The sequence below is a fragment of the Neolamprologus brichardi genome, chromosome 8 (genome assembly GCF_056152115.1).
Source record: "Neolamprologus brichardi isolate AB-2024 chromosome 8, ASM5615211v1, whole genome shotgun sequence".
NCBI classification, from domain to species: Eukaryota; Metazoa; Chordata; class Actinopteri; order Cichliformes; family Cichlidae; genus Neolamprologus; species Neolamprologus brichardi.
In genome coordinates this window covers 4,874,918-4,901,621 of record NC_142111.1, presented here as the reverse complement: position 1 = coordinate 4,901,621, position 26,704 = coordinate 4,874,918, and the positions used below count along the sequence as shown (strand labels likewise).

At 42.2% G+C, this 26,704-nt stretch overlaps 1 protein-coding gene across 2 annotated transcripts; it reads right to left on the bottom strand.

Moving 5' to 3' along the window:
- Positions 1-773: 773 nt before the first annotated feature.
- Positions 774-26,505, bottom strand: usp22 (ubiquitin specific peptidase 22). Of its 2 annotated transcripts, XM_006796988.2 has the most exons (13): positions 25,897-26,505; positions 18,291-18,423; positions 12,946-13,059; positions 12,167-12,268; positions 11,176-11,342; positions 10,925-11,072; positions 10,568-10,670; positions 7,204-7,362; positions 6,768-6,894; positions 6,593-6,684; positions 4,605-4,667; positions 2,572-2,721; positions 774-2,487 (listed from the first exon to the last, which is right to left on the bottom strand). In XM_006796988.2, the coding sequence occupies exons 1-13, from the start codon at positions 26,014-26,016 to the stop codon at positions 2,445-2,447; spliced, it is 1,521 nt and encodes a 506-aa protein (XP_006797051.1). In that variant the 5' UTR covers positions 26,017-26,505; the 3' UTR covers positions 774-2,444. The 2 variants fall into 2 exon arrangements, with proteins under 2 accessions (XP_006797051.1, XP_006797052.1); XM_006796989.3 differs by lacking the exons at positions 774-2,487; positions 2,572-2,721 and having other exon boundaries at positions 4,614-4,667; positions 6,542-6,684.
- Positions 26,506-26,704: the final 199 nt, after the last annotated feature.

Genomic DNA, 26,704 nt, shown 5'->3' with positions numbered 1-26,704 from the left:
GAGCAAGTTGGAATGAACCTATAAATGTAAGGTTATGGTTAAGGTTAGGTTAAGGCTGCAATAGAAAGTCACGAAGCAAATAAAAAGGGAAGTGCATTCGCTTCAATTAAGAACCTGGAGTGTTTCATAAGGATGCGGAAGGGTACCTTTTCCGTTACTATGACACGCCTCGAGCCGTGACAAATCGATGGTATGTTACGCGTCGGGAATGAGAACTCTGATTTAATTTAGAAACATTAAAACAATGAGAGCCGGAAAAAGTATTTGTAATTTCATTGATTTAAAGATGTGTTTTTTTTTTTTTTTTTTACTTGTCAGTTATATAATTTGCTTTCTTTCTCCAAAAGAAAATATTTTGTTGGTTTTCTATTAACATTTTTTAGACAATTTTATTGCCTTCTTGATACCATTGCAACACCTTGATTCTTCGCTTTTTCAGCCATTCTGTCACTTCCGTGTTGCATGACCCAATTTGGACATAGCTGTTTTCACAGATGAGCTAACGTTTAAACTTAAAGTTGACTCAGTGAATGCACAGTAGGGTCCTGTGGTTGCAAAGCTAGCCTAAATCATGACCACTTGCTTGACAGTAGGCATGAGGTGTTTGGGCTGATGTTAGTTGTCACCATGAATCTTTTACAGTAGTTTTCAAACCCTTCAATCAGCAATATAACATTAAAATATAGCAACACAAACACTAAAATAAACACATAAATATAATCTTACATAATTAGTGACAACACACAAGGATTTTACAGATATAGATTCTTCTTTATTTGAGTGTCTTTCCATCACTGTGTCCAGTTCTTGCAGCAGTTACATGTGTTTTTGTGGAATGACTGACTGGCTCAAGATATTTAATATTATTATTACCGTTCTTTTTTTTTCTGATTATAACCCCGTGGCTGGATCCAGCAATATAGAAGAACAAATCAACTTTGAGGTTTCACCATTTTGTTTCTACATACAAACTGTACATATATACTTTTACACACGTCATCAACATGTGGAACAAAAAAAAAAAAAAAAAAATCCTATCAAACTGTGATACCCAGCTCAGACGGCATGCTAAATGCAAGTACTGATTCAGTACATGAACATACGCTACATACGCACGCGCACGACACACGTGCATACAAACAGGACACATACGCGCTCTTTTTTTGTCTCTTTACACTCAATAACACATTTTATATAAACGCACCTAAGCTGAGGTTTTTTTAATGGATTTCTTTTGCTTCTTTTTTTAATCCTCCTCTTTCTCGAGCATAGTCACGTGCACACATTCACACACATATAAACACACTGAATTAGAGCAACATGCGGCCGACAGTTAACACTGCAGGACTGAGCCTGTGACCCACTGTACAGACTCTCCTCCTTTTTTGTTTACTTTCTTTCTTTTGCCATTTACCTGAAACAGCATCATTACAATGTTTCATTAATGTGGAGAACATGACTGAAATAAAAAAAAAAGAAGCAGCCTATAGCAGCAGTGTCATGAAAGTCATGTGTACAAAAAAAATGATATATATGAGATTGACAGCACAATGTAACGCAGATGAACAACGTGAGAGTTCAGGGAGAACGCAAAACTGCAAACAAATGTTTTTAAATTGCAGTATGTATAAAAATATATTTACTGTGTTGTCTATTTCCCCATTTTTGACGAGGAGACAGGCAGAAAATAACAGATCCTTCATGTCCTTCGCAGGGAAAATGGTTTCTGAGCGATAACTACAAGCTCGCAAGTAATAAAAATGGAATAAACTTCAGACACAATACTATGATTAACATGTTTTTTCCCTTCCCCAGTAGCTGCACTCTGGAAAAAAAAAGAAAGCATACGAAGACAACTTCCACCCTTGAAATATTTGGTCTTTTGGAGGAGCGTAGCTGTGTTAGACAAGTGCGCTTGTGTCCGGAAGGTTGCCTTGAAGAGAGGGGGGAAGAAAAATATCACAACAGAGCTTTGTAGCTCTGTGTAAAGCTGTTGCTCTGCTTCTTCCCCTACATATGCAGCTGTGCAAGAAGCATGTAGCAAGACATTGGTGAAGGACAGCATTTGTGATCAAGTGAAGCTTCTCTTGCATTTGTGTCTGATAAGAGAACAAAAATGTAGAAGGACTCTGCACTCCTTTTCTTTTCTTCTTCTTCTTTTTTTTTTTTAGCAGACTTGTACACGGACTTGCTGCTTTCTTCTTCATCCCCTGAATTCAAGTACATAAAGTTCCTTTAGGGCCCATCCAGTCAGATTTGTTGGATTTCTCCTGCACAGCAGACAGTGTCCTTCTTGCATGTCACACAGAGTAACTAGACTGGTGTGTAGTAAGGGTGGGACTTGCCAATGACAACGTGTTTCTTTGCCTTTCTCATCAATTGGTTACAAACAAATCCTCGCGTCGTCCCTCAGCTCATCCTGCAGGCCGTGCTGATGCGGGGACTTATTCGTACTCCAGGAACTGTTTGTGGTAAAACAGAAGGTACCTGAGGAGATGAAAGCACCACGAGGTCAGTCAGCAGCAGAAACACAAAAGCAAAAATGTGTCTCAAGCTCTTTGACGTTCTCACCCTTCACTATCCAGAACATCCTTGATGCTAGCCTTGGTGATGATTGCATCGTCACATTTGAACCACTGGTCCTTGTGCTGTCGGATGAAAGTGGTGTAATGGCCGCTCTCTAGTGTCCCCTGGTGGTTCACCACTGCAAACAAGCTGTACCTGCGACAGGAAGAGAGCAGAACGAGCTGCAGTTTGGCTTTTACTCAATTCATAATGACTTCCTTCCTACACACCATTTCCTTCAGCTGTTTTGTGAGTTTAGCCAGGACTACAACAGTGACTGCACAAACAAATTGATCTCGCTCTCACGTGATTAAAAATGTGCTCTCAATATTTATCAAGCTTCCTTTTCCTGTTGTTCAAAAAAACATTCAGGTTTCACTTATAACTGGCTGGGAGAAAGCTGAAGCCCGCCTGTGGTGTTTTTTAGGACAGCAGCAGCATTAGCGTGTCGTTCTGTAGCTCCTGATGACCACATTACCAATTTTCCTCGACTATCCTAATATTTTGATCATTCACTGGAGGTAATGCTCATCCTGTGTACTGGGACATTATACAATTATTGATTCAGTATGTTGTGCCTAGAAATCACTAAAGGTTATTGTTCCCAGTTCACCATGTTTTTGTACAAGGACTATTATTATACTGCAGCATTGTAAATGGCTTTTCCAGACACTGGAAGCTAACAGATAATCAGCTTAGCTGTTATGACAGGCAGTTTTGCAAATTCATAATTCCTATTTTGTTGGGCTAATTTCCATGCAAACAAATGAGGTGGTGGATTCTACCCAGTGAAATGAATGTAGCTGTGAGACTAGGGCTGCCACAAACGATTATTTTGATAGTCGACTAGTCACAGATTATTTTTGCGATTAGTCGACTAATCAGATCATGCATCCACTGGACGTCAAACATACAGCTTATTGCACCAGCATGCATTTGCTCTTATATAACTATCATTAGCTTACAGCTTTAAGTGTTTAAGGTATGTGCTAACTAAAAATAAAGACAAGATGATAGTTTATTAAATTTTAATGAAATTTACAGATTGTTTCAGTGAAGTTTAATAAACTCCTTGCTATCTAAAATATAACGGGACACCAGGAGTATATTCTCCAGCATCTCACACTTCTGATAAACAGCTGTCTGCTTGATGTTTATTCAGCCGTGTAACTTTAATCTCAGCCAAACCGATTTACTCAGGAACAAATAAAATACTACAAAAAGCCAAACAATAACATTTTTAAGTTATCTAAGTGACTCATATATCATGTTTAACCTGAGTAGCAAAAGACGGCGGTGGGTTTGAAAACAATTTGCCGGGAGTCCGGTGTTCTCACGGGCACTAGTTAGCCTAGCCCCCGGCTAGCTATCGAGCTGGTGGGTAACAGACGTCTCTGAAAACGTTGGAGCGCTTTTGAAAATATGTGGTGTCTTGATAAACTGAGCAGATATTTGAGGTTTACACAGCTACATTCCCGCCTGAAAATATGTTAAACGTTTATTTTGTGACCCAGAAAGAATAATAACAGTAATATTAAAACGAACTAGCTGCCGCCATTGTTGGAAACTGAGCTGGGCCACGCTATGAATTCTGGGACACAGTCTTCTTCTTCTTTGGGGTTTAACGGCAGCTGGCATCCTTGTACATGCAGTGCTGCCATCTTCTGTTTCAGTCTGTTATTACACTCTTAAATCCTACGACTTATTCCTGCGTCTTTTGTGATCTTACAAAGCTTCAAACGAAGCGTCGACTATTAAATTAGTCGTCTACGATTTTGATTGTCGACGTAATTGTGAGTAGTCGACTAATCGTGGCAGCCCTATGTGAGACCAGTGGAAAGAAGAAGCGGTCAAGCAGACAGTTTGTGATGATTAAAAACAGCACATTTCTATAAACATGCGCTTCATGAAGCCCTGCTGCACCTGTCAGGTGAGTTTCCACGAGGCTCACTGTGTCAGGTGACAGAAGGATGAGAATATACGTTTGGTCATTTTGGATCATTGTGGAATCGATGCTGCAAACGTGTCGCTTTGCTTACTTGTTGTCGTTGTTGAAGGGATCCACGGTCTGCTGGTACTGCCCATTCATCCGGCTTTCTTTACTGAAACACACGGCAGAGACTCAGTAACGACATACCAACTGTTGTTCTTTCAAGCAGAATAGTTTCCTCTGATGTATTACACAAATTAACATCCACTGCAAAGCGACTGTGACTGCTCAAAGAAATGAAAAGAACACTTTTCGATCAGATTATAGCATCAAGCCAGTGAAATATCTGGTCAGTTAAGTAGCAGAGGACATTGTTATTCAGTGTCAGCTGCTTTGTTGTCAATAAAATTAATGAAAGATGCACTTGAGTCCCCAAAACAAAAATAGTTCTACAGGCCTCTCACATTTTTTCTGGCTTGTTTTTTTTTCCCCACTAGTTTTGGCTCGGATCAGTGTCACTGTTGAGAGCATGAGGCGATACCTGGACCCTAAAGAGGTTGCACAGATATTTAAACATCAATATGTGCTGTTGCCAGAAGGTTTGCGGTGTCTTCCAGCACAGTCTCAGGAGCATGGAGGAGATTCCAGGAAGCAGGCAGTTACTGTAGGAGAGCCCGACAGTGCTGTAGAGCAGCGTTTCCCAACCTTTTGGAGCCACGGCACATATTTCACATTTTTGTCTAATGTCAAAAAAGTTTTCTCCAGGACAGAGGTCAGCATGACTATTATGCAACTACTTCTTCTATTTTACTGGCAGTTGGCAACCTATTTAATTAGAGTACGAAGTGGAAGAGAATGTAATTGTTCTGCTCATTACCCAAGCCGGTCGCTGAGAGGTGGAACCAGATAATGTTCCACGGCACACCTGATCATTTCTAGTGTCACACACAGTGGTTGGGAAACGCTGCTATAGAAGGTCCTTAACCCATTAGCAAGTCTGGTATCTGCTCCTTTTGTGGAAGGAGGAACAGGATGAGCACCTGCCAGAGCTCCAGCAGGACACTGGTGTGAATGTCTCTGACCAAACAGACTTCATGAAGGTGGCCTGAGTTCCCGACTGCCTGGCACTATGGATCCTGACTGGAATTTGCCACAGAATACCAAAACTGGCAGGTCCACCACTGATGCTGTGTGCTTTTCACACGTTCTGAACACGTTACAGACGTGAAAGAGTTTGGAGAAGCCGTGGAGAACATTATGCTGCCTGTAACGGTTTGGTGATGGATCTGTGGTGTCTGGGGAGGGACATCCATGAAAGGACTCACAGATCTCTAGAGACTAGGCAACGACACCCTGATATTAGGTATCAGGATGAAATCCTTGGATCCACTCTCAGACCCTACCCTGGTACAGTGGGTCCTGGGTTCCTCCTGATTTTGGGGGTTTCTTTGAATTCACCCCATTGTAGGTTGAAAATTTTCATTTCCATCAAGTGATGTGGTATCCTTTAGTTCCCAGCACACACACCAGTACAGATATCGAGCATGATTTTTTTTCCCCCACAATGAGATCTGATGTGTTTTCAAAGTGTTCTTTTCATTTTTTTGAGTGTTATATATATATATATATATATATATATATATATATATATATATATATATATATATATATATATATATATATATATATATATATATATATATATATATATATATATATATATATATATATATATATATATATATATATATATAGTACACATACACATTTGCACAGTAAGGATGTAAACATATTTAGATATGAGCACATAGTAATGAACTCCATATTTTTCCAGCTGATTGATGAGTTAGGAAATGCAGGCGTCATCCAGACTCTGCTGCAATGATCAGTCTTTACGGTTGTGCTCATTAATGACAAAAATCAGTTTATGACCAAAAATCGATTTTTTAAAAGAAAAGACGCTGGACGCACACAGGTCCATATAAACACAGTTGTTACTGTGATTGAGGCCTAGCATGCACACAGCAGCTTCTAGTTTTTATGCACCTTACTGGGTTTTCTTTGACAGCTTCCAGCCTTCTTTTAGATTGTGCTCACCTAGAGGCCATGAACGGGGTCATGTCCAGCTCCAGAGGAAAGGAGACATAAGTAGTGATCTTCCGCCGCAGTTTGGCCGAATGCTCAAACCTCTGCGAGCACACGCACATATCCACGAGTTAGAACAGGTAATAAATATCCCCCTTCATTAGCCGTCAAATGTAACCTCTCTTACTTTGAGGTGAAAGCACGCCACGATGGGCAGCTTCTTCATCGTCAGTTGCTTGGTAGACTCCTGGTAACTATGGCAGCCACTGCACTTGATCTTTGCGCTGCTCCCGAGGTGTTCTGGTCTGGTGAACCTGGACAACAGAGGGGGAGATTTGGTACCAGGGGACTAGTGCTGCTGCTTCCCCTGTCAGGAAGGGTAGGAACAGTTTTAGAGTATGTGACGCTCATGATGATTCTGGGATGAGGCTAAAGGGTGGGTGTCTGAGTTTGCAGAGCATGTAGGATTGTTCTGATTAAAACACTGAAATTATTCTTTTCATTTTACAACCACAAAACAGACAAAAACTCCCCACCTGTTTATCTTTTAATGCTGATGACTACAGCTCAATCCTGACGTTTCAGATCATGTCTCTCTGATCTATTCATCATATGTCAGTTACCTGCGCAGACAGTCCGTCAGTGTTGTGGCTCCAGTGGTGTGACTCTCTCCGTTAAGTGCTGATCCATCTCCTCCGGGGCTGAGGGGCCAGAATGGTGTGGAAGAGCCTGGCAGGTCCAGGCTGATGTCCCAAAATGGGTCTATAGTTGTTGAAACACCACTGGGAACCGAACAGATGCCAGGATGTCACGTGACACGGTCAATTATAACTCCAAGTGTTACTCTTGAGAAGTCACAGCTCAAAATAATCATTATCATACCCAATGTACAATCATCCAGAAATGGTAAAACCAGCTATGAGAACTGGATGAACCCAGAATCTCACTTTCTTCTCCTTCTTTATTAGAAACATCAGCACAAGCTCATTATCACTTGATGTCAACTTCATTTTTTTCACAGTTTGCTTTAAAGGATAATTTCTTTTCTTGCAAAAATACAGGAGGTGCAAACAGCAGGTGGGCGGAGCCACTGTTACTAACAACCATATTAAGGTTATTCTGTTCTTATTGATGTCACACAGAGAAAAGGGTTATGAATTTTAAAAACGGCTTTAACTCACATGAACACTATTTATGTGTAAATATGCAGTTTAAAAAAAACAGTTGACTGGAAAAAGTACATCACTGTGTTGAAAGGAGGTGAATTTAAGATAAAAATTAAGCAACATTCAAACAAATGAAAGCCAAAGAATTCCACTGCTGGTCTATTTATCAGTTTTTTGCAGCTGCACATTAATTGGTAACACTGTGTGTTCATTCTTAAGGACATAAAGCAAATCCTACTGGTTGATGGTATATTTGTGACTGTGTTCGTATCTTCAGTCATTTGGAACTGCTGGATTATAACCCAGCAGTTTGTTGCTCAGAGCTGCAACACCAACACAAACACTGCTCAGTTAATATCCATTTTCCAAACTGCACCCCCGTTATCTCTCTAACAGCTCCACTAAATCATCTATTGTTCTGCCTGCTTTCTCTGTAATGCATAGTGTTCTTGTTAAGCCAAGGGGCCATAGCACAATTACAAGATGTATCACTGGCTTTCTGTCAAATTTAGCTCCATCTCTTTGCTCTAATAATTCCACTTCCTGGTGCCATGAATCTCCACAAAGCCGCCTGTGTCATCAGAACAAGGGCTCTTTCAAAGCCATGTCACTGGTTCTGACATGAGCTTTAATCAAATTTGATGGCTGTTTAAGATGACTGCTACACCCAGGACCTCCACTGCACACTAGCCTAATCCAGCAGCCTTCCTCACCATGAAGATGAAAGCTCTGAACAGTGTCGCTGACTGACAACAGTCTGGTTATGGTTGGTCAAAGCAGAAATTTCTGACTTTCTCCAGAGCTGCCACAAAAACAAGAGGACTGCATTCCTCTACAGCATCTTTTAGTTAGTCAAATTTTATAGGGATGGATTTAAAATGGCAAAAGGCTTCCACTTTAGTGGCTGCAGGATCTCATCTCTGATCTTTTCAGATGTGGTCCTGTTGACTTGGTCAGGTGATGGCCAGCTCACACTGGAGTGGGAAGCAGTTAGAGGTGGGAATCAGAATACATCCCTCGATACGATATTATCACAATACTTAACGCACGTTACGATATTATTGCAATTTTTTTTAATATTTTGCAATATTCAGATTCTGTACATAAAGGTAAACTTTATCAATATTCATTTTATCTAATATCAAAGTCTCACACTCAGTCTTTCTCTCATTTCAGTTTTATTGTTGACAAACTGAACGGTTTGTATTACAGTCTAGTCCAACTTAACTGAACGCAACCATCTGGTACAATTATAGCTATTCTGAACTATGAAATTTATGAAAACTATGCAGCCCCTTCAGCAACTGAAGAACTTGAAAGTAAATTAAAACAAAATATAATTTTACTTTAAATAAAAAAGTTTTAAACTTAATTAAAATAAAACATGTTTATTGCTGCCAAAAAAAAAGTTAAACACATTTGGACAGTGAAGGAATGTCAGGATTCTTGCTCAGAAAAAGGATCAACATGCTCTGAAGTCAGAGCATGTTCCAGTCCACAAAAACGTTTCTTGTAACAAAATATCGATTTCTGCTGTCCCTGTATCGATACATTATTAGCAAACAAAATATCACGATACTACACAGTATCGATTTTTTACCCCACCCCTAGAAGCAGTGGGAATGAGAATCAGCAACTTCAAGTCTGAGGCAGGAAGCTGGAAAAGGATCTCGTGGCCACTCCGGGTCCGGGTCAGGGATAAGTTGCTGCCCCATGCAGAGGCGATTAGGTATCTCAAGGTCTTGTTCATGAGTAATGGGGAGAGGGAAGCAGGAGACAGACAGACTGGAGATGTCTGAGTAGAACTGCCACTTACAACATCTAAAGGAGCCAGTTAAGGTGGTTTAGACATCTTGCAAGGATGCCTCCTGGGTGAGGTGTCCTGGGCATGCACTACAGGGGACACAGGGCAGACCCAGGAGTGATTACAACTACACCAGCCCACCTGGAAAAACCCAGGTGTTCTCCTGGATGAGCTTCAGGGAGGTTAGGCATTCTCTGCTTAGGCAGCTGCCTCTGTGACCCGGCCCCAGATAAGTGGAAGAAAACGGATGGATGGAATCACAAAATTGTGGATCACTGTATTTACTGCGGATTTCTTTTTCCCACTGGAGAGGCACCAGCTGTGATCCTCAGCTAAGCATGACTTGACAATAAGCTTAAAACTTCTTCTGACAGTAACAAACAAACTGCTACACTTAGTGCAGTGACCCAGAAATGCCGCTGCCTGGGTCACTGCACTAAGTGTAGCAGTTTGTTTGTTACTGCCTGGGTTTAAAGTCTGACCCGTGGCCTCTGCAGCGTGTCCCCTGCTCTCTCCCGTCTACTCGTCACTTCAGCCACGCCAAATAAAGGCAAAAATGCCCCAGTGTGTGAAAATATCTCTTATATGGAAATAGGAGCTAATCACATAACAGATCAGTTTAAAAAAATAAATAAATAAAAAAGGCGGGCTAGTCCACTCAGAGCTTCAACTGCCTCCGCAAACCACCAGGTGGAGCTAGAGATCAACTTTACATGCCATGAAAGGCTGTTCCTGTTGCTGCAGTGTAGCAGTTCACCAAGTGTGTGATTGATGGTGCAGTATGTGAATGATAGAGGAGAACGGAGGCATTAGGGAGGGAGGGGGAGGAGGGTCACCTCGAGGCAGGCCATTAGACATTCTGATGCAGACAAGTGAGGCCTGTTTTGTGGCTGTTTGGTGTCTTCATGATGGAACTATATACTTTAATCTCTTTATACAGACTCTAGTGAGGCATCAGTGGGGTTTTAAGTTGTTTTTTCCCTGCACACACACTCACATTCTCACACACACACTTACTGGCAGGCTTGACAGGTGACGTCAGACTGCAGGCCCCCTGTGAAGATTTGGTCAATGATGCAGTTACAGTGGTTCGGGTTGTTTGCCTTCTTCCCGTTGTCATCTGTAGGGACACAATGAAAACACACACACAAAACAAAAACATTAAAGCACACTGTCACTAAAAGCCTTACTGTGTAACTTCACAAATCCCCACTGTGCTTATAAACTGACAAGAGATCCAAAAGAATCAATACTGCCTCTCATGTGTTTTCAGCCTCTTAACTCTCCGTGTCAAACATGTCTGACTGAAAGTCACATGTCTCAGCTTTGATGGTCGTTTCATCTTGTTTATTATATCGTCTCTGTGCGTCTGACCTTTGCAGTGTCTGTGCAGGACGTCCAGCGCTGCGATGAGGAACTCGTGGGCATCCTGCTGCTCGTAGCCAGCCAGGTGACGGGCGTGGGTCCACACGAGGTGGAGGAGGCGGAACGGGATGTGAGGTGAGCGGTGGCCTGAGTAGAACTGCGGTGAGGGGGTGGGAGGAGTTTGTGTTTTCAAATGACACTTTCTGAATCATCTCCTCGTCCTCTCTAAACTACTAAAATAAAAATCAAAGACGCAGTACCTCCTGGAACAGTTGCGACATCTCGCACACCAAGCAGGAGTTGCTCTGCATCTCGCATTTGTGCCGGTCCGAGAGGAAGAAGTCTCGCAGCAGTGGGGTGTGCGTCAGCGCCTGGACGATGCAGTTCATAAAACACGTGTTGCCCAGATTTATCAGCCCGCGCAGGCCTGCGCGTGGAAGAGGGACAGCAAAGGAAAACAGACAAACACAGTTCAAGGAAACAAAAGTGTGTGGACAGGATAAACAGAAAAAGAGGCTTCGTGGCTGCTGCAGTGTGGCAGCTAGGCTGCAATGCTGTTATAGACACACACACACACACACACACTGCAATGTCTCTAAGGCACTAGTGGACTGCATACAGGGAAACCATTGCCTGATTAAAGCAGAACCAACCACATAAATTAAAAAAAAAAGACAAAAGAGGTGGGAGAGAGAGAGAAAGGAGGAGGAAGAAGAAAAGGCGGAAGGAAAGACAGGAAGCAGAAAAGAAAGAAGGCTGTAGTGTTTTTCATGGATGAGCAGCCAGCCCTGTAATTCCCCTCGTCTTAGACAGAGCCAGGGATGTTGCTGGCGCTGGAGCACGTCCCTGCAGGCTGCTGCAAGGTGTTAAACGTATGCCAGCTCTCCTCACTCCGACATACTGAAGGTCCCACCACTGCCTCACTCCAATATTCATCATCACTACAACAAAGATCTCCTCTCTGCATCACCCTGTGGCTGTGACTAGTAGCTTTTCATATTATTAAAGGAATGGGTAAAGCAGAAAGTTAGCTCTGCAATTAGCACATGGGGCCAGCTGCCATCACACAGGCTTTGCAGTAAGAAGCTGGCAGGTTAAAGAGCGGCTGATGTCCAAAGTGTGTCAGACATTCTCACAAGATCCGGGCTGCAGAGTACGTGTGAAAACACGATGGATGATGGTGTTGCTTCATCTTTGATGTGATGTCAATGTGCGTGTGTGTGAGAGAGAGAGAGAGAGAGAGAGACTAACCAATTGTACAGTTGGAGGTGATCCTCCTCCTTTTGGGGTTGTGACGCAGCAGCTCCAGCTCCCTCTTCGTCGGCTCCCACGTCGAGTACTTTTCCCCGATACCTGGAACACATTTACACGGACACACAAACCTGTGTAGCCTGAACCATGAAATAATAATTTTGAAACTGGCGTGGTTACCGAAGCTTCTTACAAATGAGAAAAAAGACATTAAATATGCATTTGCATATATCAGTTTAAATTTCTATCATTTTTGCTACTTTCTGCATTTTTGTGTTGTCTATTTGGGTTTTTCGGGGGAAAAATAAATAAAAAAAAAAATCACACTGATTAATTCTCAAACACTCACAAAATACACTTGCCGTTAAAGGTTGAAGACTTGAATCTTTCTGTTCAAGCTGCCATAAACACATTTGACCACTGCTACATATGCATGAACCCACTGCAGCTGCTCTATAAAAATCCACATTTACAGAGGATTAGAAACAATGTTGCAGTACAGCATTATCATTCATATGAATATTAGCACATTAAAACTGAACTCTATAAAAACTTTAACTGCAAAATGCTAATTTACATCTAATCAGGTTAATAAGCTGGATAATGAAGACCAGGAGTTTAAAGAATTTGCAGCGCAGTGTGGATTTTAATATTGCATATGTGCTGCCATCTCAAAATGCAGTGATTGAGCACAGAAGGGTCATTGCTTGGTGAGCTCTGGTTTAGAAATGTCCCACTGAGGTCAAAGTCACTTGGTGCGTTGTTTAAAGTTGCTGTACCTTGCATCTTCCAGGCCTTCCGTTGCTCCTCTTTGGCGATCTGTTCCATCTCTTTGTCGTAAATGTAGTCTTGGCACATAAAGCAGTAAATTCCCCCGTACAGCAGGTCGATAGCTGGACAGACACATAAATAAAAGAAGAAGATGGCATTTTATTCAAATGCAGGGACCCTCACGAGACTATAAAGGGTTGCGTGTTGCTACAAACTGTGTAAAAGACCAACTGCTTCACCTCTCAGTTTTATTCTATTTATGTCACGCTGCGACGGCAGGCAGCAGGGTTTATCTGCTGACAGATCAGCCATGTGTTCACAGCAGCCAGAAACGATAGAGAGAGCAATGGGAAGTCAAAAGGTGAGGACGCCGCCTTTCTGGGTAATTTCCCACCATCGCAGACTCACTTAAATGCTCACTCATGGCCCAAAACAGTGCTTCCACTCCGTCTTACCTCTCTCTCCTCACCTGCTCTGTACCCTGCGGCAACCTGTTTGCTGTTGCCATAACAACCTGCCTGACGGCCTCTCTCTTGGCTGTCATCTTCTGCAGGTATAGAGGACAGAATGGAGGGAGGTGAGGAAAAGCAAAGGCAAATATGAAAGACTGAAGAGGGGGGGGGTGGGGTTGTAACGGTGCCGAGTGAAATTAAATGAAATCCTCGAACAATTCGGAATATCGAAAGGGTCATCGGGTAACCATGGGAACAAGAAGAGGGCAGAAAGAGAAGAGGACAGTGGTGAGAGAGCGGGAGGAGTCCGACGTGAGGAGGCAAAGAGAACGGTGGACGTCCGTAAAATGAGCAGATGAAAGAGATGCAAAGGAAAAACAGGAGGTGGAACAGAAAGAAGGAGGGTGAGGAGGAGGGGCCGGGTTTAATGGAGGCTAATTCCACAGGGTGTATTAAAAACGACTTAATTACCTCCTCATCAGCCTGCTGAGAGCGTCTCTCTCTTTAAAAAAAACAAAACAAAAAGCCTTACCCTCCCCTTCTATCAGATGATTTCTTACAATTTTTGCAGAATTTAATTCAGCAGCTAACAGTTTATGTGGGCCTCTCTCTCTCTCTCTCTCTCTCACACACACACACACACCCCGCAGGGGGTCTTCCTGAGCCGAGTGATAAAGCAAAGCAGGCTTGATAAAAACCAAAGCACAGATTCTCCAACATCTGCCAAATCCAGCCTTTTGTCAGCGACACCCTCGGTGCCTCTGCTACGGCGGCGCTCTCCTGCACAACGCTGCAGTGTAACGCACTCCACTTGCAGCTCAAAACAGCCGTAATTCCATTATGTGGAGAATAAAAAATGAAAGATACTGGGTGTCGAGCTGGTGTCGACGCTTTCACACTAACAGGATGATGCCTTTTGGTGCAGATAATACGCCGTTTACAGTGTAATTAAATGTTGCCCCTTTTTTTTTTAATGCTTTCGGTAATATCAAAGGCAATAAAAAGGTTGTACAAATGTCTGTGTGATCGACTTTAGCAACACAATAATCCTGAGTCTCAAAGCTTTGTGCTCCTCCATAGTTTCGTCATTTAGCACAGCCTATTTTTGCTGGAGTGAAACGATTAATTGATGTCAACTGTATAAGTGTCAGAGAGCAGCAGATGAAGCTGGATTTCCAGTCTAGAAAAAACATGATTTAACCAGTAAAACTAGCAGGAAGCATCTTGGATCCTACAGCTCGAGGCAGGTTATGTTTTAAGACTTTTCTTAGCCAAACTATTTGGTATTGGTTGAGCCATTTAAACAAATGCAGATTGTTAGCATCCAAATCTGCTAATCTCCCACCTAGTAGGCAGCATGTCTGCTGTGAGCATCTAGCTGCAAAACATATATGAGCAGTTATTTTCTGTCGTTTTGAACTGATGTTAACAATTATGGGCAGCACAGTGAAGGTCTTGGGTTTGAATCCACTGGTTACTGAGGCCTCTCTCTGTGGAATGTGCATGAGTTGGATAAGCAGAATAAAAAGGATGGATGTCAGCAATTATCCTGATTCTAACATGAACAGTGACAGCAGACATTACGCTGCTTTCCAAGCTCCTTTTAACACTCTTGATAAAATGATTAAAGACATTTTCATAACAATGAATGGCGTCTTTTTAGATGACAGCACCCAGTGCTTTTTAAGACTTGTTAAGGATATTCAGGAACTATGATCCCGATGATGTGTGCTGTGCTAGTCAAGTAACCATTTTGGGGGGGGGGGGGGGGGAACAAAATAAAAAACACCAACCTTCCTCGTGCAACACAAGTGTTCAATACTCATGATTAGAGATGGGTACCGGTTCTGACATAAACGGTAGTAACCAGACCGAAAAGCAGCGCACATTTCGGTGCTTTTTTTTTTTTCCTGAGCTGTGATACACTTTGGATTCTAGCCAATCATTTTACGTTTCCGAGGATAGTAGGCGGTACGTACATTCTTTTAGAGCAGAGCTACAGATTAAAAACGCCCAAGGCGAAGCGGTCAAAAGTCTGGCTGTACTTCACAGCAAAAGATGCAAACTCAGCAGCTGCAACAAGTGCTTTAAGCTGATACTGTGATACTGTCAAAGGAGGTAACACCTCAAATCCGATGAAACACCTGGCGACGCATAGCGTTTTTTTTAAAAGCCGAGAAATACGTCGTATTTGATAGCTTGCTGCGAGACCTGACACCGAGCACATTCACTGCGGGTGTGGTGCCTGTTATCGGACCCGAAGTAGCAACATCCCCCAAAACCCGAAGAGTAGAGTCCTGGCCCCTAGCCCTGCGAGTGTAGCAGAAATGATGACGGATGATGATGGCAGCAGCAGCCGTTCTTCTCTGCGTGAGTCGCTTAATGTTGTTCGTGTGTAATTTACGTTGAGTAGGCTAACCACGTTATTACATTAATGCATGTAAGGTGAACTAGCAAACACTGTCGTAGTTACATGCGGCTGTCTTCTTGGTTGATGGCAGATACTCCCTTCACCCTGGCCAAAAAGGCTAAAATGACCAAAGAAAAAGTGGAAAACAGTTAAACATGAGAGGTTTTTGGACAAAGTTTGTGTTTTTTTCCATTGATTAAGCACTGCTTCCAGCCAAGAGTGATACCATATATGCCCCATAGCTGCAGAAAAGGCTAACATTGTTTTTTTTTTACAAAAAAAACCCAAAAAAAAACAGCTGAACATGAGAGGTTTTTGGACCAATTTTGTGTTCTCCATTCTTTAAGCACCGGTTTGAGCACCGGCACCGTTTCAAAAGTACCGGTTTGGCACCAGTATCGGATAAAACCTAAACGATACCCATCCCTACTCATGATGACACAACTTACAATAAAATCTGCACACCTGCGATGAAAGTTACACTCCCTCAGCTTTAATAATACACTGCTAACACCAGGTCCAGTGTTAGCATGCTCAGTGTGAATGTGTAAATAATTGATTGTACATAATGCACTGTGTTTCAGTCTTTTGTGATGTTTTTATGGAGCATGTACTTGTCACTAGCTGAGATCAGCACTTCCATAGAGTAAAGAAACACTTCTGATCACTCAAACTTTCATTTGTCATTTGCTTTAGAAACAACTTCATTAAGCCCAAATTCAAATACATGACTCCTGAATAAGTTATATCACACCCCTGTGTAACCCTGTAAACAGCATCGCAATGCTATGAACCCTGTGTGCAGGGTCATGGTGCACAAAAAAGGCTCAACATGACGTTTAGCCTTCATGCACTTGTTCTAACAGATGACGGACCCTCGTGGGAGTCTGCGAATTTGTGCGCGTCAGAGAGCTGGTGAAGAATCAACGTAGAAATAGACTGAATCAGGTACATGTGATGTAAATGTTTCTGGGTTTAATAACTTCGGGTTTGTTATTTAACTGGGGAAGGCACGTTTTCCCCTTTCTTGTTATCGTTTTTAGATAAATGTCACGGTCGGCGCTGACATGATATTCCTCAATCCACTGGGTTTAAATGAAGGCTCTGATCGTTAGTTACCCATTGCCATGGTGACTCTTGGTATCAGAGCTCCATCGACGATGGCGTTCTTTCATTACTCTGAGTGACTAAACTAACTCTGATCATCCTTTCTGGAACTCAGAGTTTGTTAAATCTGATTTCTGGAACAGGGCCCCAATCGCCACTTAACTCGAGCGCCAATGGGAGTTTCAGAACATATCAAACTTTCACAGAAAGTCTCAGGCCTGCTGCAAGACACATAGTTCAGGAAGGATAGTGTACTCAGTGGTGTTTCTTTTTATTTTTCACCCATTTAGATGTGAATAGCAGCGATTTCTGCACACAGCAGAATTCTTTAGCAGCTGTTTCTACTATCTGAGTATATGAGTTCAGGTACTACCAGCAGCTTTCTCAATATATTGATATTGACCAGTTTGGTAAATTTTTGAGCAATGTTTTGATTATCACAGGCTGTGTTCCCAGTGGGAGTCGAAGCACTGGGCGAAAACAACCAACTGTTCACCAAACACCCACGTCTTCCTTCAGATCTGGAGCTGTCCAGATCGCGTCTGTTTCCTGTAAATATATAACTCATTGAACTGAAATACAACTTTCCCGTTTTCTTACTGTGTGTGCCCAGGCCAACTAAGCAGCCTCCGTGCGAGCTGTGGTGCGAAATACAGCGCGCTTGCTTTGGCTCCTCAAAATAAAAGCCTCCTCAGTCATTTTAAAAGGAGAAAAATATACAGATTATCACTGAAAACAATGGCTCGTGATATTTTGTGTTACCTTCGCTGACCTGCAATATTAATCCTGTCTACAACAAGGCTCAGAGAGATCTCATTGTTCTTGCTTATAAATACCCACACCGCTGAATGATTGCAGGGATTTTGAGAGAGGCTTTGGAGAGCAGGGAGGTGTACCCAATAAAATGGAAACGTGCTTAATTTTAAATCAGCTACCAAGACAGACCTCAGTGCTCATTCATTAGCAAGTTCAATACTGCATGCTTTCCCTCTAATAGGCTGCGTGAGGCCAAAATACACAGGTGACTTTCCAAAGCCCCTTGAGATGAAGCCTTTTAGGCAGTATTGCATTTATGTTGCACTCGCTTGCGTAACAGCTCACACCCCTGTGGCTCCGAATGCCTCACAAAAGCCACAGATGCGTCACAGCTGAAATAAAAGCATTAATATAAGTAATATAAGAAAGCCAAAGCTGCTTATAAATATAGTCTCAAACACACAAATGCATGGTGTTTACAATGCAGTGGCACTATACCTCCATTAACCGCTGGCTGTATAATTAGCCCCGATGGTGTTGTGCTGGGGTGTGCATTTGTGTGGATATCGTCCATGTTTGTTACAATGAGGAAGCTTAGTATGGGACCGTGTGTTTGTGTGTGTCATACCTAGGTTATGCCTTTTGCTCTTGGCATGTTCGTGGATGTGTTTTTTGGCAAAGCAGGCGAAGAAGACGCAGTAGAGGCAGGAGTGGAGTCTGTTGAGGTGGGCGCCGCACATGTGGCAGATACATGACTTGGCCTGAAAGAGACGGGGGAGGGGTGGTGGGCGGGAGGAGGAACAGCAGGGAGAGAGGGAGACAAAAATAGAGAGAAGATGAAACGATTGTATGAATCTTCTCAAACTTGTACTCCACACTTTAAAAAAATAAAAATAAAAATTGAAACAGCTTCAAGGATGAATCTTTGTAGAACCCATGACATAACCTACGTAAGTGGCCGACCTTATTTATGTGTGTTCTGGTGTGTTACATGTTAATCATCTTGTGGATGAGTTCCTGTGTTTTACATGCCGATGAAAAAAATTAATTGCTGGGACTTTTCCCCGACCTGGGTCTCCACTCTTTGTGGTGGTCAGTTGTTTACAGGTGTAAACATATTACTCCTCTGTGCCTTCCCTCACATCCAGTCTGACAGTTTCTGCAATCTCCCTCCAGGAATTTGTTACATTTGTGACTCCTTATTTTGCTGCTATGATGATTATTCATTGTCCTGAGATGATGATTGTTACTTTCTAAAACTTCAAAACTTCAAAAACTTGATGGAGCTGAACTGGCCAATCACGATGCTTGTGGGCTGCGCCAACCCGTGTAGCTACATTTTTTGTGATGTGCATCCCATGTTACGGCGTAGGGTTCAGAGGGGTTTGCAGTTATGCCGTAGGTTACAATGCAGATTTCCTGTAACTATGGCAATTTTGCTTTTATCACATCTTATGTTGAAAATTTCAGTGACAAAATAAAAGCATGTGTTTATATATTTGTTTGCTACAGATATGCTCAGATCAAAACCTGAAATCTCTTATTTACAAAAGCATTCACATTTTTTGCTTTACACTGCACTATGAGACAGACCTTGAATTTCCTGGAGTCCACACGTTGCCACTTGAACACATCAGAAACAACATAGAAACATGAATATGCTTCAGCCTCTGTAGCTCACTGCTCTCTTTACTTCCATCTGAAGTCAGCAAAACCTAATACACTCTGCAAAGACGTGCTAGCATTAGATTGTGAATACAGTGTAGCATTAGCATCTAAGGAACTTCTGTAGACAACAGATACAAACAAACAAGCTTAAAACATACGACAAACTGAAAGAACTGCATAGATAGGCAATGTTTTGTGTTGCTAACACAGAAAAACAGCTGTGATAATATAAACCATCTACTCCAAAATGCATGATGGGTGTCTTGTTTGTACAAACCAGCAGCTGGACAACTTAACTTTGCAAAACAATGGATCTTGTATTTATCACGTGATGTCCTGTAGTGTTTATCAACATTAATTAAAACAACAGAAATGAAAAGAAATCTGTTGCAAAGAGGGTGCTACAAACCAACAACCTGCTGGGGATGGTTTTGGCCACAAGCAGATTTGCATAGTATCCATGAGAGAGGTCTAATTGTAAACTGCAAAATCCTGCTAACTAACCCCAGAGAGAGTGAAACTTGAAAGAGGGTGATGCAATACCGAAACAGAGGCATCTTAATGGCTGACTTTTCTCCATTTTTACACTTTTCATAGTTTCATTACGACTCAGCAAGCACTTGGTGAGTGTTTGTAAACAAGTCAGCATTTTCCATGCAAGCTATGGACAACTGCGGGAATCTGCGAGTGGCAAAAAGGCAATCACAAAGAATTTTTTGGTGCAGCACTGTACAATGCTTTGCAGCCAATTTACCTTGCAACCTCCAGCAACCACTTTTCCCTAGTGGGGTCATCAACTAGTCTCTCAGCTTCTGCCTGGTCATTGCAAACAGAAAAACTGAACACCAAGTAGTGTGAGCAGCATCACTGTAAGACTTTATCTCAGACAAAACAACGAAAAGTCTTTAAGAGCTCATTTAAATGCACCACGTCATCATGCCAAGGTCATCTACTGTACATGACGTCAAGCCTGACATTTCTAAGCAGCTGAAGTGAACACATCATTTTACACTTCTGGATGTCAAAAGCTATTTTTCCCATCTACTGTGTGTTTTCTATGAAGTAAACGGAACATTTCTTTAATGCAGGTCTATGTAAGACTTCAACATTAAGTGCATGAACACTGCTCAAAAACCTACAAGGCATTAATGTAGCTACAAAGCATGATGCATTCTGCTTTTTAATGCGATATGGCTTAAAGTACAGAATCAGGATAAAATTCACCTTAGCCTAAAATGCACCTCTTAAATATGAATTGTGTTTCTTATTCGGGGCAGCACGGTGGCACGGTGGTTAGCACTGTTGCCGCACAGCAAGAAGGTCCTGAGTTCAATTCCACCATCAGGCCGGGGTCTTTCTGTGTGGAGTTTGCATGTTCTCCCCGTGTTTGCGTGGGTTCTCTCCGGGTACTCCGGCTTCCTCCCACCGTCCAAAGACATGCAGTTTGTGGGAATAATAATTGAATAATCTAGGTATGAATGTGAATGTGGGTGCGAATGGTTGTCTGTCCCTGTGTGTTGGCCCTGCGACAGACTGGCGACCTGTCCAGGGTGTACCCCGCCTCTCGCCCTATGACAGCTGGGATAGGCTCCAGCGCCCCCCGCGACCCTGAAAAGGATAAGCGGAAGTGAATGGATGGATGTTTCTTATTCGTTATTTTCGGCAGTCATGGAAAGAAAAAAAGAAGGGCGGCATGACTGTGGATGGAGGGTAGATAGCAACAGTTCAAAAGCATGCAGATGACAAGCTGGCATGCCAATGAGCTAGCATGAATATAAGGAGGTGGGAAGAAATGAGCAATGCCTAAGAAGAGCAGTGCAGGGAAAATAAGAAAAGACAGGAGAGAAAGGAAAGCGGGTAGAGGATGATATATGGGAGAGCATCAGACACAAAGACAAGAGGAGGAAATGTAGAAGAAAATTGGAGCTGGAATCATGAGACAGGTTGATATCAGTGGCATTTTATGGAAACTCTACCTTAGAGATCTAGACTGGTAAGCTAATATACATAAAATGGAAAGGCAGAGTGACAGTACAGTTTGGTGCCCAATTTAGAAGATGTAAGGATTGTGGCAAATGATGCCGTCTTTACCTGACGTGTATGACCAAGAAGTCTAAAACCCTAAATGATCAATGTCAACAGAAGTAAAAAATAAATAAATAAAACAATACAACCAATATGAAGAGAAGTTAAAACTGCATGTAGATTTTATTTAAAGGAAATTTTCACATTATAGGAAATAAACCTTTTCCTTCACAAAACTCAAAACTATTGTGTTTCTCTTCTGTAATCAGGTTAGCTTAGCTTTGCATAAAGATCAGAAGAAACAACTAGAGTGGCTTTGCAAAAAGAAAAAAAGGAGTAAACACTAACATCTCTAAAGGCAGAGATTCTCATGGCATCTGGCATCATATAGTTCATAGTGCTGTAGGTAAGCTAGCTGCCCGATTCTAGTTTATTTTACCATCACTATCTCCTGTCACCTCCAACCAGACAGCTACCGCTCCCTGAGCCTGGCTCTGCTGGAGGTTTCATCCTGTTTAAAAGCCAGTTTTTCCTTCCCACTGTTGCCAAGCGCTTGCTGATATGGGGTCGTCTCATTGTTGGGGGTTTTCCCTCCATTATTGTGGGGGCTCTACCTTACAATACAGGTAACTGTAATTTGGCACTGTATGAATAAAACAGAATTGAATCAAAAAGTTGAACAATTTAAGAAAAATTACAATATGTGTGAAACACACTCACAAGCCTCTTTATTAGACACAACTAAAATGCTTGTTATCGTTACCTAATTAGCCGTTTGCTTGATAGCAACTCAGTGCTCTGAACATTTCTACACGCCTAAAGACGTCTCTCTGAAGTTGCTGAACAAAGCTTCAGAATGGGAAAGAAAGTAAGAAGTAGTAAGTAGTAGCCTTGGAGTTTTGTGCCATTTCTATCCACATCTATCCACATCAATATACATAGTTGTGTAGACTGACGACAGTCCCAGTGTGCAACTAAATTTAAAATACTGGCAGCGTTTGTACAGAACTTTACATCATTTGAAGTTGACTTATTAGACATTGTAGACAGTGTATGAAATGTAAGTGTTTGAAATCTATTTAAACCACAGAGTACACACTGTGATTTAAATGGATTTCATAAATATAAATCGTCCTTTAGTTTAAGTCAATATATGTGCCATGTAAAACAAGCTTCTTGCCAGGTTTTCCGGAACTACTGTCACACAGTTACCTCCCACCCATTTCAGTTTACACTGTACAGCTAAGCAGTAGCTTCATAGTTGTTACCATAGGTTACCAACCATGTCTTACTAAACAGATGAGGGTTCTGAAAAATGTCACACATTTGCTTAATTTGCATATTACCAAAATAAAAGCCTAAAACCCTCTAGATTAAAAACTTTTCATCTGGGCTTATTCCTCATTGAGTACCACCTCTGCTGTTCATGATTTAAAAACATGCTTCTCTTGTGAGTCTAAATGTGGGACACAGATACAAAAAAAAAGACATTCTTATTCCAGTCACACACACACACCCCTCCTTGCAAAACTGCTCGGACAGCACATGAATTATGAAAATACCCATCAATATGCAACAATCTTTCGTCACTCATTCTTTTGGCTGTCATTGTTACAGTGTGCACGTCTGTTTAGCTAGTCCCCCAAGGACGCTGTATTCATGTAGGATTTGTGTCATCTTCTCTGCTCTACATCTCCACATCCCAAACTGTCAGTAAGAGCCTGAGCACATATACACTGCGCAGTAGTTATGGTTTAGAACACTGTGTACTGTGTATTAAGAGGCCTTGTGGTTCTTCTAACACCCGAAGAACAGCCAAGCTCCAACTGTGCCATATTCCTCCAAATGCTGCGATGTCAGAGACGAGCTACCAGTAGGCAGGGAGAACTGGAGATGGTAATGGGATGTAAAGTTGCTGGTTAGAAAAGTGTAAAGTGAGAAGATTATTACACTGTGTGCCCATGCAGCGACACCTGTCTCATTCATTTAGGGAAAAGATGTGGTAGCCTGCCATCCCAAACAACAGACTGATATTTATTTATGAAGATTAATCAATTATTTCCTCCTTTGTCCCAGGCAAACTAAGAAATAACAGACCCGTTTTACAGTCATCACTCTATTTTGCAACATTTAGTCTTGCGGCATAAGCTGTGCCACTGAAAACACCCAGGTAAATCTGATTTGTTGATATGTCTGATACTAAGATTTGGTTGTTGTTGGAGTGTGTGCCCTTGAAACTAGTGGAAAGACTAAATGTTCAACATAGAAAAAAAAACAAAAAACAGAGGGCTAAGAAATGAAGCTGAACTTAAATTTAAAGCAACAGCTGTCACTGTCGTAATGGCAAATACTTTGACCTTGTTTATTTTTGCCACCAGCTCCGGGTTTGATACTCAGAGGGCCTCTTTCACTTTAAATCTACTTTGTGTTGCAGTGGCACAAGCTAGTAGAAGACAGCCTTAGGAGGACAGAAAATACTGCTAAATCTGCTAAGCTCTGACGTTTAGTAGTGACTCACCAATTTTAAAACATGGTCTTATTTTATGGTCCCTTGAGCAGCCTATACTGGCTGTTAAAAAGGACTATGTCCAGGTCCTAATTGTCAATCCTGTGCTGTACTAATGGGTCTGCATTTTTCACAGTTCAAAATAATCCTTTTTTTAAGAATCTTACTGGGCCTAAGTGCAGCTGCTGAGTTCTTCCACTGTTTGAAATTATCCGTTTTAGTTCTCTATCCTCCCGCTCCCAAGCACACTGTTATTTGACTGGCTGCGCCTCATAAACAGATGAGCTGAAGAGTAGGTGGGCGGAGCTTCTGTGCTAACAACCAGAGCCGTGTGCCTGACCATATTAGGAATATCTGTTCTTACTGACATCATACAGACAAGTGTAAGGGAAAAAAAACCTGCCTGAAGCCTCTGACACACAAGATCTACCAGAGGATATGCTGACCTCATTGTTTGAAACTTTGCTGTTTAATATACAGAAAATAAAATGTTAAATGTTTTATTACAATGTAAAAAGATCACATTAGGATTGCGGTGAGAAAATGCGCTTTTACTCTGCAGTAGACTGATAAAATTCAATGTTGGCGCAATTCAGATGAGATAAAACACTTGTGTGATTGTCAGTGAAGTGAGTGAAAGAACTGAGCCTTTGAATTCTAAAGGTGAACCAATACTTGGCATTCAATCTACATCTGAAGGTCAGCGGACTGTCTGATGTACACAGTGCTGAGGCTGACGCCAGAGGTAATGGACGACACAGAGTGGCAAGCGGGTGATTAAGGAGTTGTCAGACCTGTATTTTTCACAGGTAACACTTTCAAGTGTTGCTACTTGACTGTCAAAATGTATGCAATTTGTTTGCCATTGTTGTTTTGAATGGCCCTGGAATCACAATACTTGTCCTTTCCCTTTGTTGCATCCCTGCAGCAACCCAGTGTAGGTGCAGAGTGTGAGTAGCAAGCCAAAATACCTGGATACACCAATGCTCGCTGAATAACAACAATGTATGGATAAACTTTGCGGTTGAAATATTGTTCAGGGTCAAATTAAAGACTGTCTTGGACCTGAAACTAGACTGGAAAATCTAATCTATGACTGTCAACAGACTTATCCAGCTGGATAAAAAGAAAACAAGTGCATGACAGGTGGAGCAGAACCGCCTGGTGTAACAGCTTCCCCATAAGAAGCATGTGTCTGATTGGAGAGGTGTCCCACATATTTCATGATAAGAAGGGATTTTGGCCCTCCAGGGGCACAGGAAGAGACCATACAGTACATATACCATCTGCATACGCACCATTTATTTCTGTATACATGTGTCCTGGACTTAAGCCAGTGCAGTATATACACAGATAATGCAAACACAACATGCTATATGTCTAAGTAATGGCATGATTATTAAAAAAAATAAACAAAGAAGAAAAATAATATTCCCTCTTTCAGCGTAACTGAAGACACATTCTGTTGCTTTACCTGTTAAACCTCGTTGATCCTGTAATGCTGAACAAACATGGCCATGCTGCATATCTGTTATCATAGGTTTATGAGGACAAGAGATATGAAGTACTTGGCTGATTTCAGAGCCATCAGTGCCCCAATAAGCGAGGAAACACCACCGTGTAACACTGGCCTGCGGTCTGCTGGTGGGAGGAAGTGGAGCCACAGCAGGCGCAGTGCCAGTGCAAACACATGCACATCATCAGCTTGCTGATCCATCATGCGGACTCTAGCTTTGATCTAAGCTAACGTTCAGTGGAGAGGGGGTTAACTGGGTGACATGCTAGTAGTTTGCATCAGTTTGAGGACACTGCAGCTGTGGTGAGGTGCTCAGAGTGGCATTTAGGCGCCACGCTGAGACTAAAACAAGTCTCTGAGCTTGGATAGTATTTGGCTGAGGGGGAAAGCGGTACTTTGGCATTCACCGTCTGTTGTTGTGGAAGGGCGGAGAACTATCTACGCACACGACGGCAGCTCAGCACACAAACACACGCATACACTGTCGTACATTAAGGGTCCCTACTAAACACTCGTTACCTTGCGTTTTCTGGTCTCAGCTGAACCACTCCACACGAAACACTGATAAATGACCCTCAGGTTCTGCTTCCAGTTGTCCACCTTGAAGCCGTTGACATGAGGGCAGCCTGCGGGACTCATGGTAGTCACAGCATCCGGCTTCGCTGTCCACTGAGCGACGAAACCTGTTCAAATCCCTCAAAGCAGACCCAGTCCAAGCGGGCTGACTGGCTAGCTCTGCCAGGGTTTGTTATCCACCGAGTGCTGCGTTCTGGCTAACTGGACATGTCCTGGTTGCAGTAGCAGAGACACGCGCAGTAGCAAGCATGAAGACGAATTTTACAATATACCTCTTTTGGAGATATGTATCATTTATGTATTTAAATCCAGCTATACCGCTTTACATGTAGTTCTTCACAGTCGCTCAGTTACACGTTAGCAAGCTGGCTAAAGTTGGTTAGCATTGGAATTTCAAGTAGCTTACACGGCGAGTGTCGTTAAGACCCACCTCATTCATAGCGACGGACCAATCACGGCCGAGTGCTGCATGTGATTGACATGTGCCAACTTTCGTTCAGAGGGTAAAGTCCTGCCTCTAAAAAGAAGGGCGCTTCGTCTTGATTGGTGGAATTCTCCAGCTAACCACATCCGCTTGCATACGTACGTTCATTGGCTGAAGCGAAAATTAGCTTCAGCGTAACAATTACAAAAAAAAAGTGACAGTCCATGAATGGATGAGAATTGAAACACACCGTAAAGACGAGGGCCCGTGTCGAAGAGAATCTTTCCATAAAGGCATGAAACCCAGAACTATATTCTTAAACAATTT

Coding starts and splice junctions, on each gene's coding strand:
- usp22 (XM_006796988.2), bottom strand. CDS start 26,016: ATGAGTCCCGCAGGCTGCCCTCATGTCAACGGCTTCAAGGTGGACAAC. Junction 11,073..11,175: donor TGTCGCAACTGTTCCAGGAG/GTACTGCGTCTT, acceptor CCCTCACCGCAG/TTCTACTCAGGCCACCGCTC. Junction 4,668..6,592: donor ACCCCGTTCATGGCCTCTAG/GTGAGCACAATC, acceptor CGTGTGTTTCAG/TAAAGAAAGCCGGATGAATG.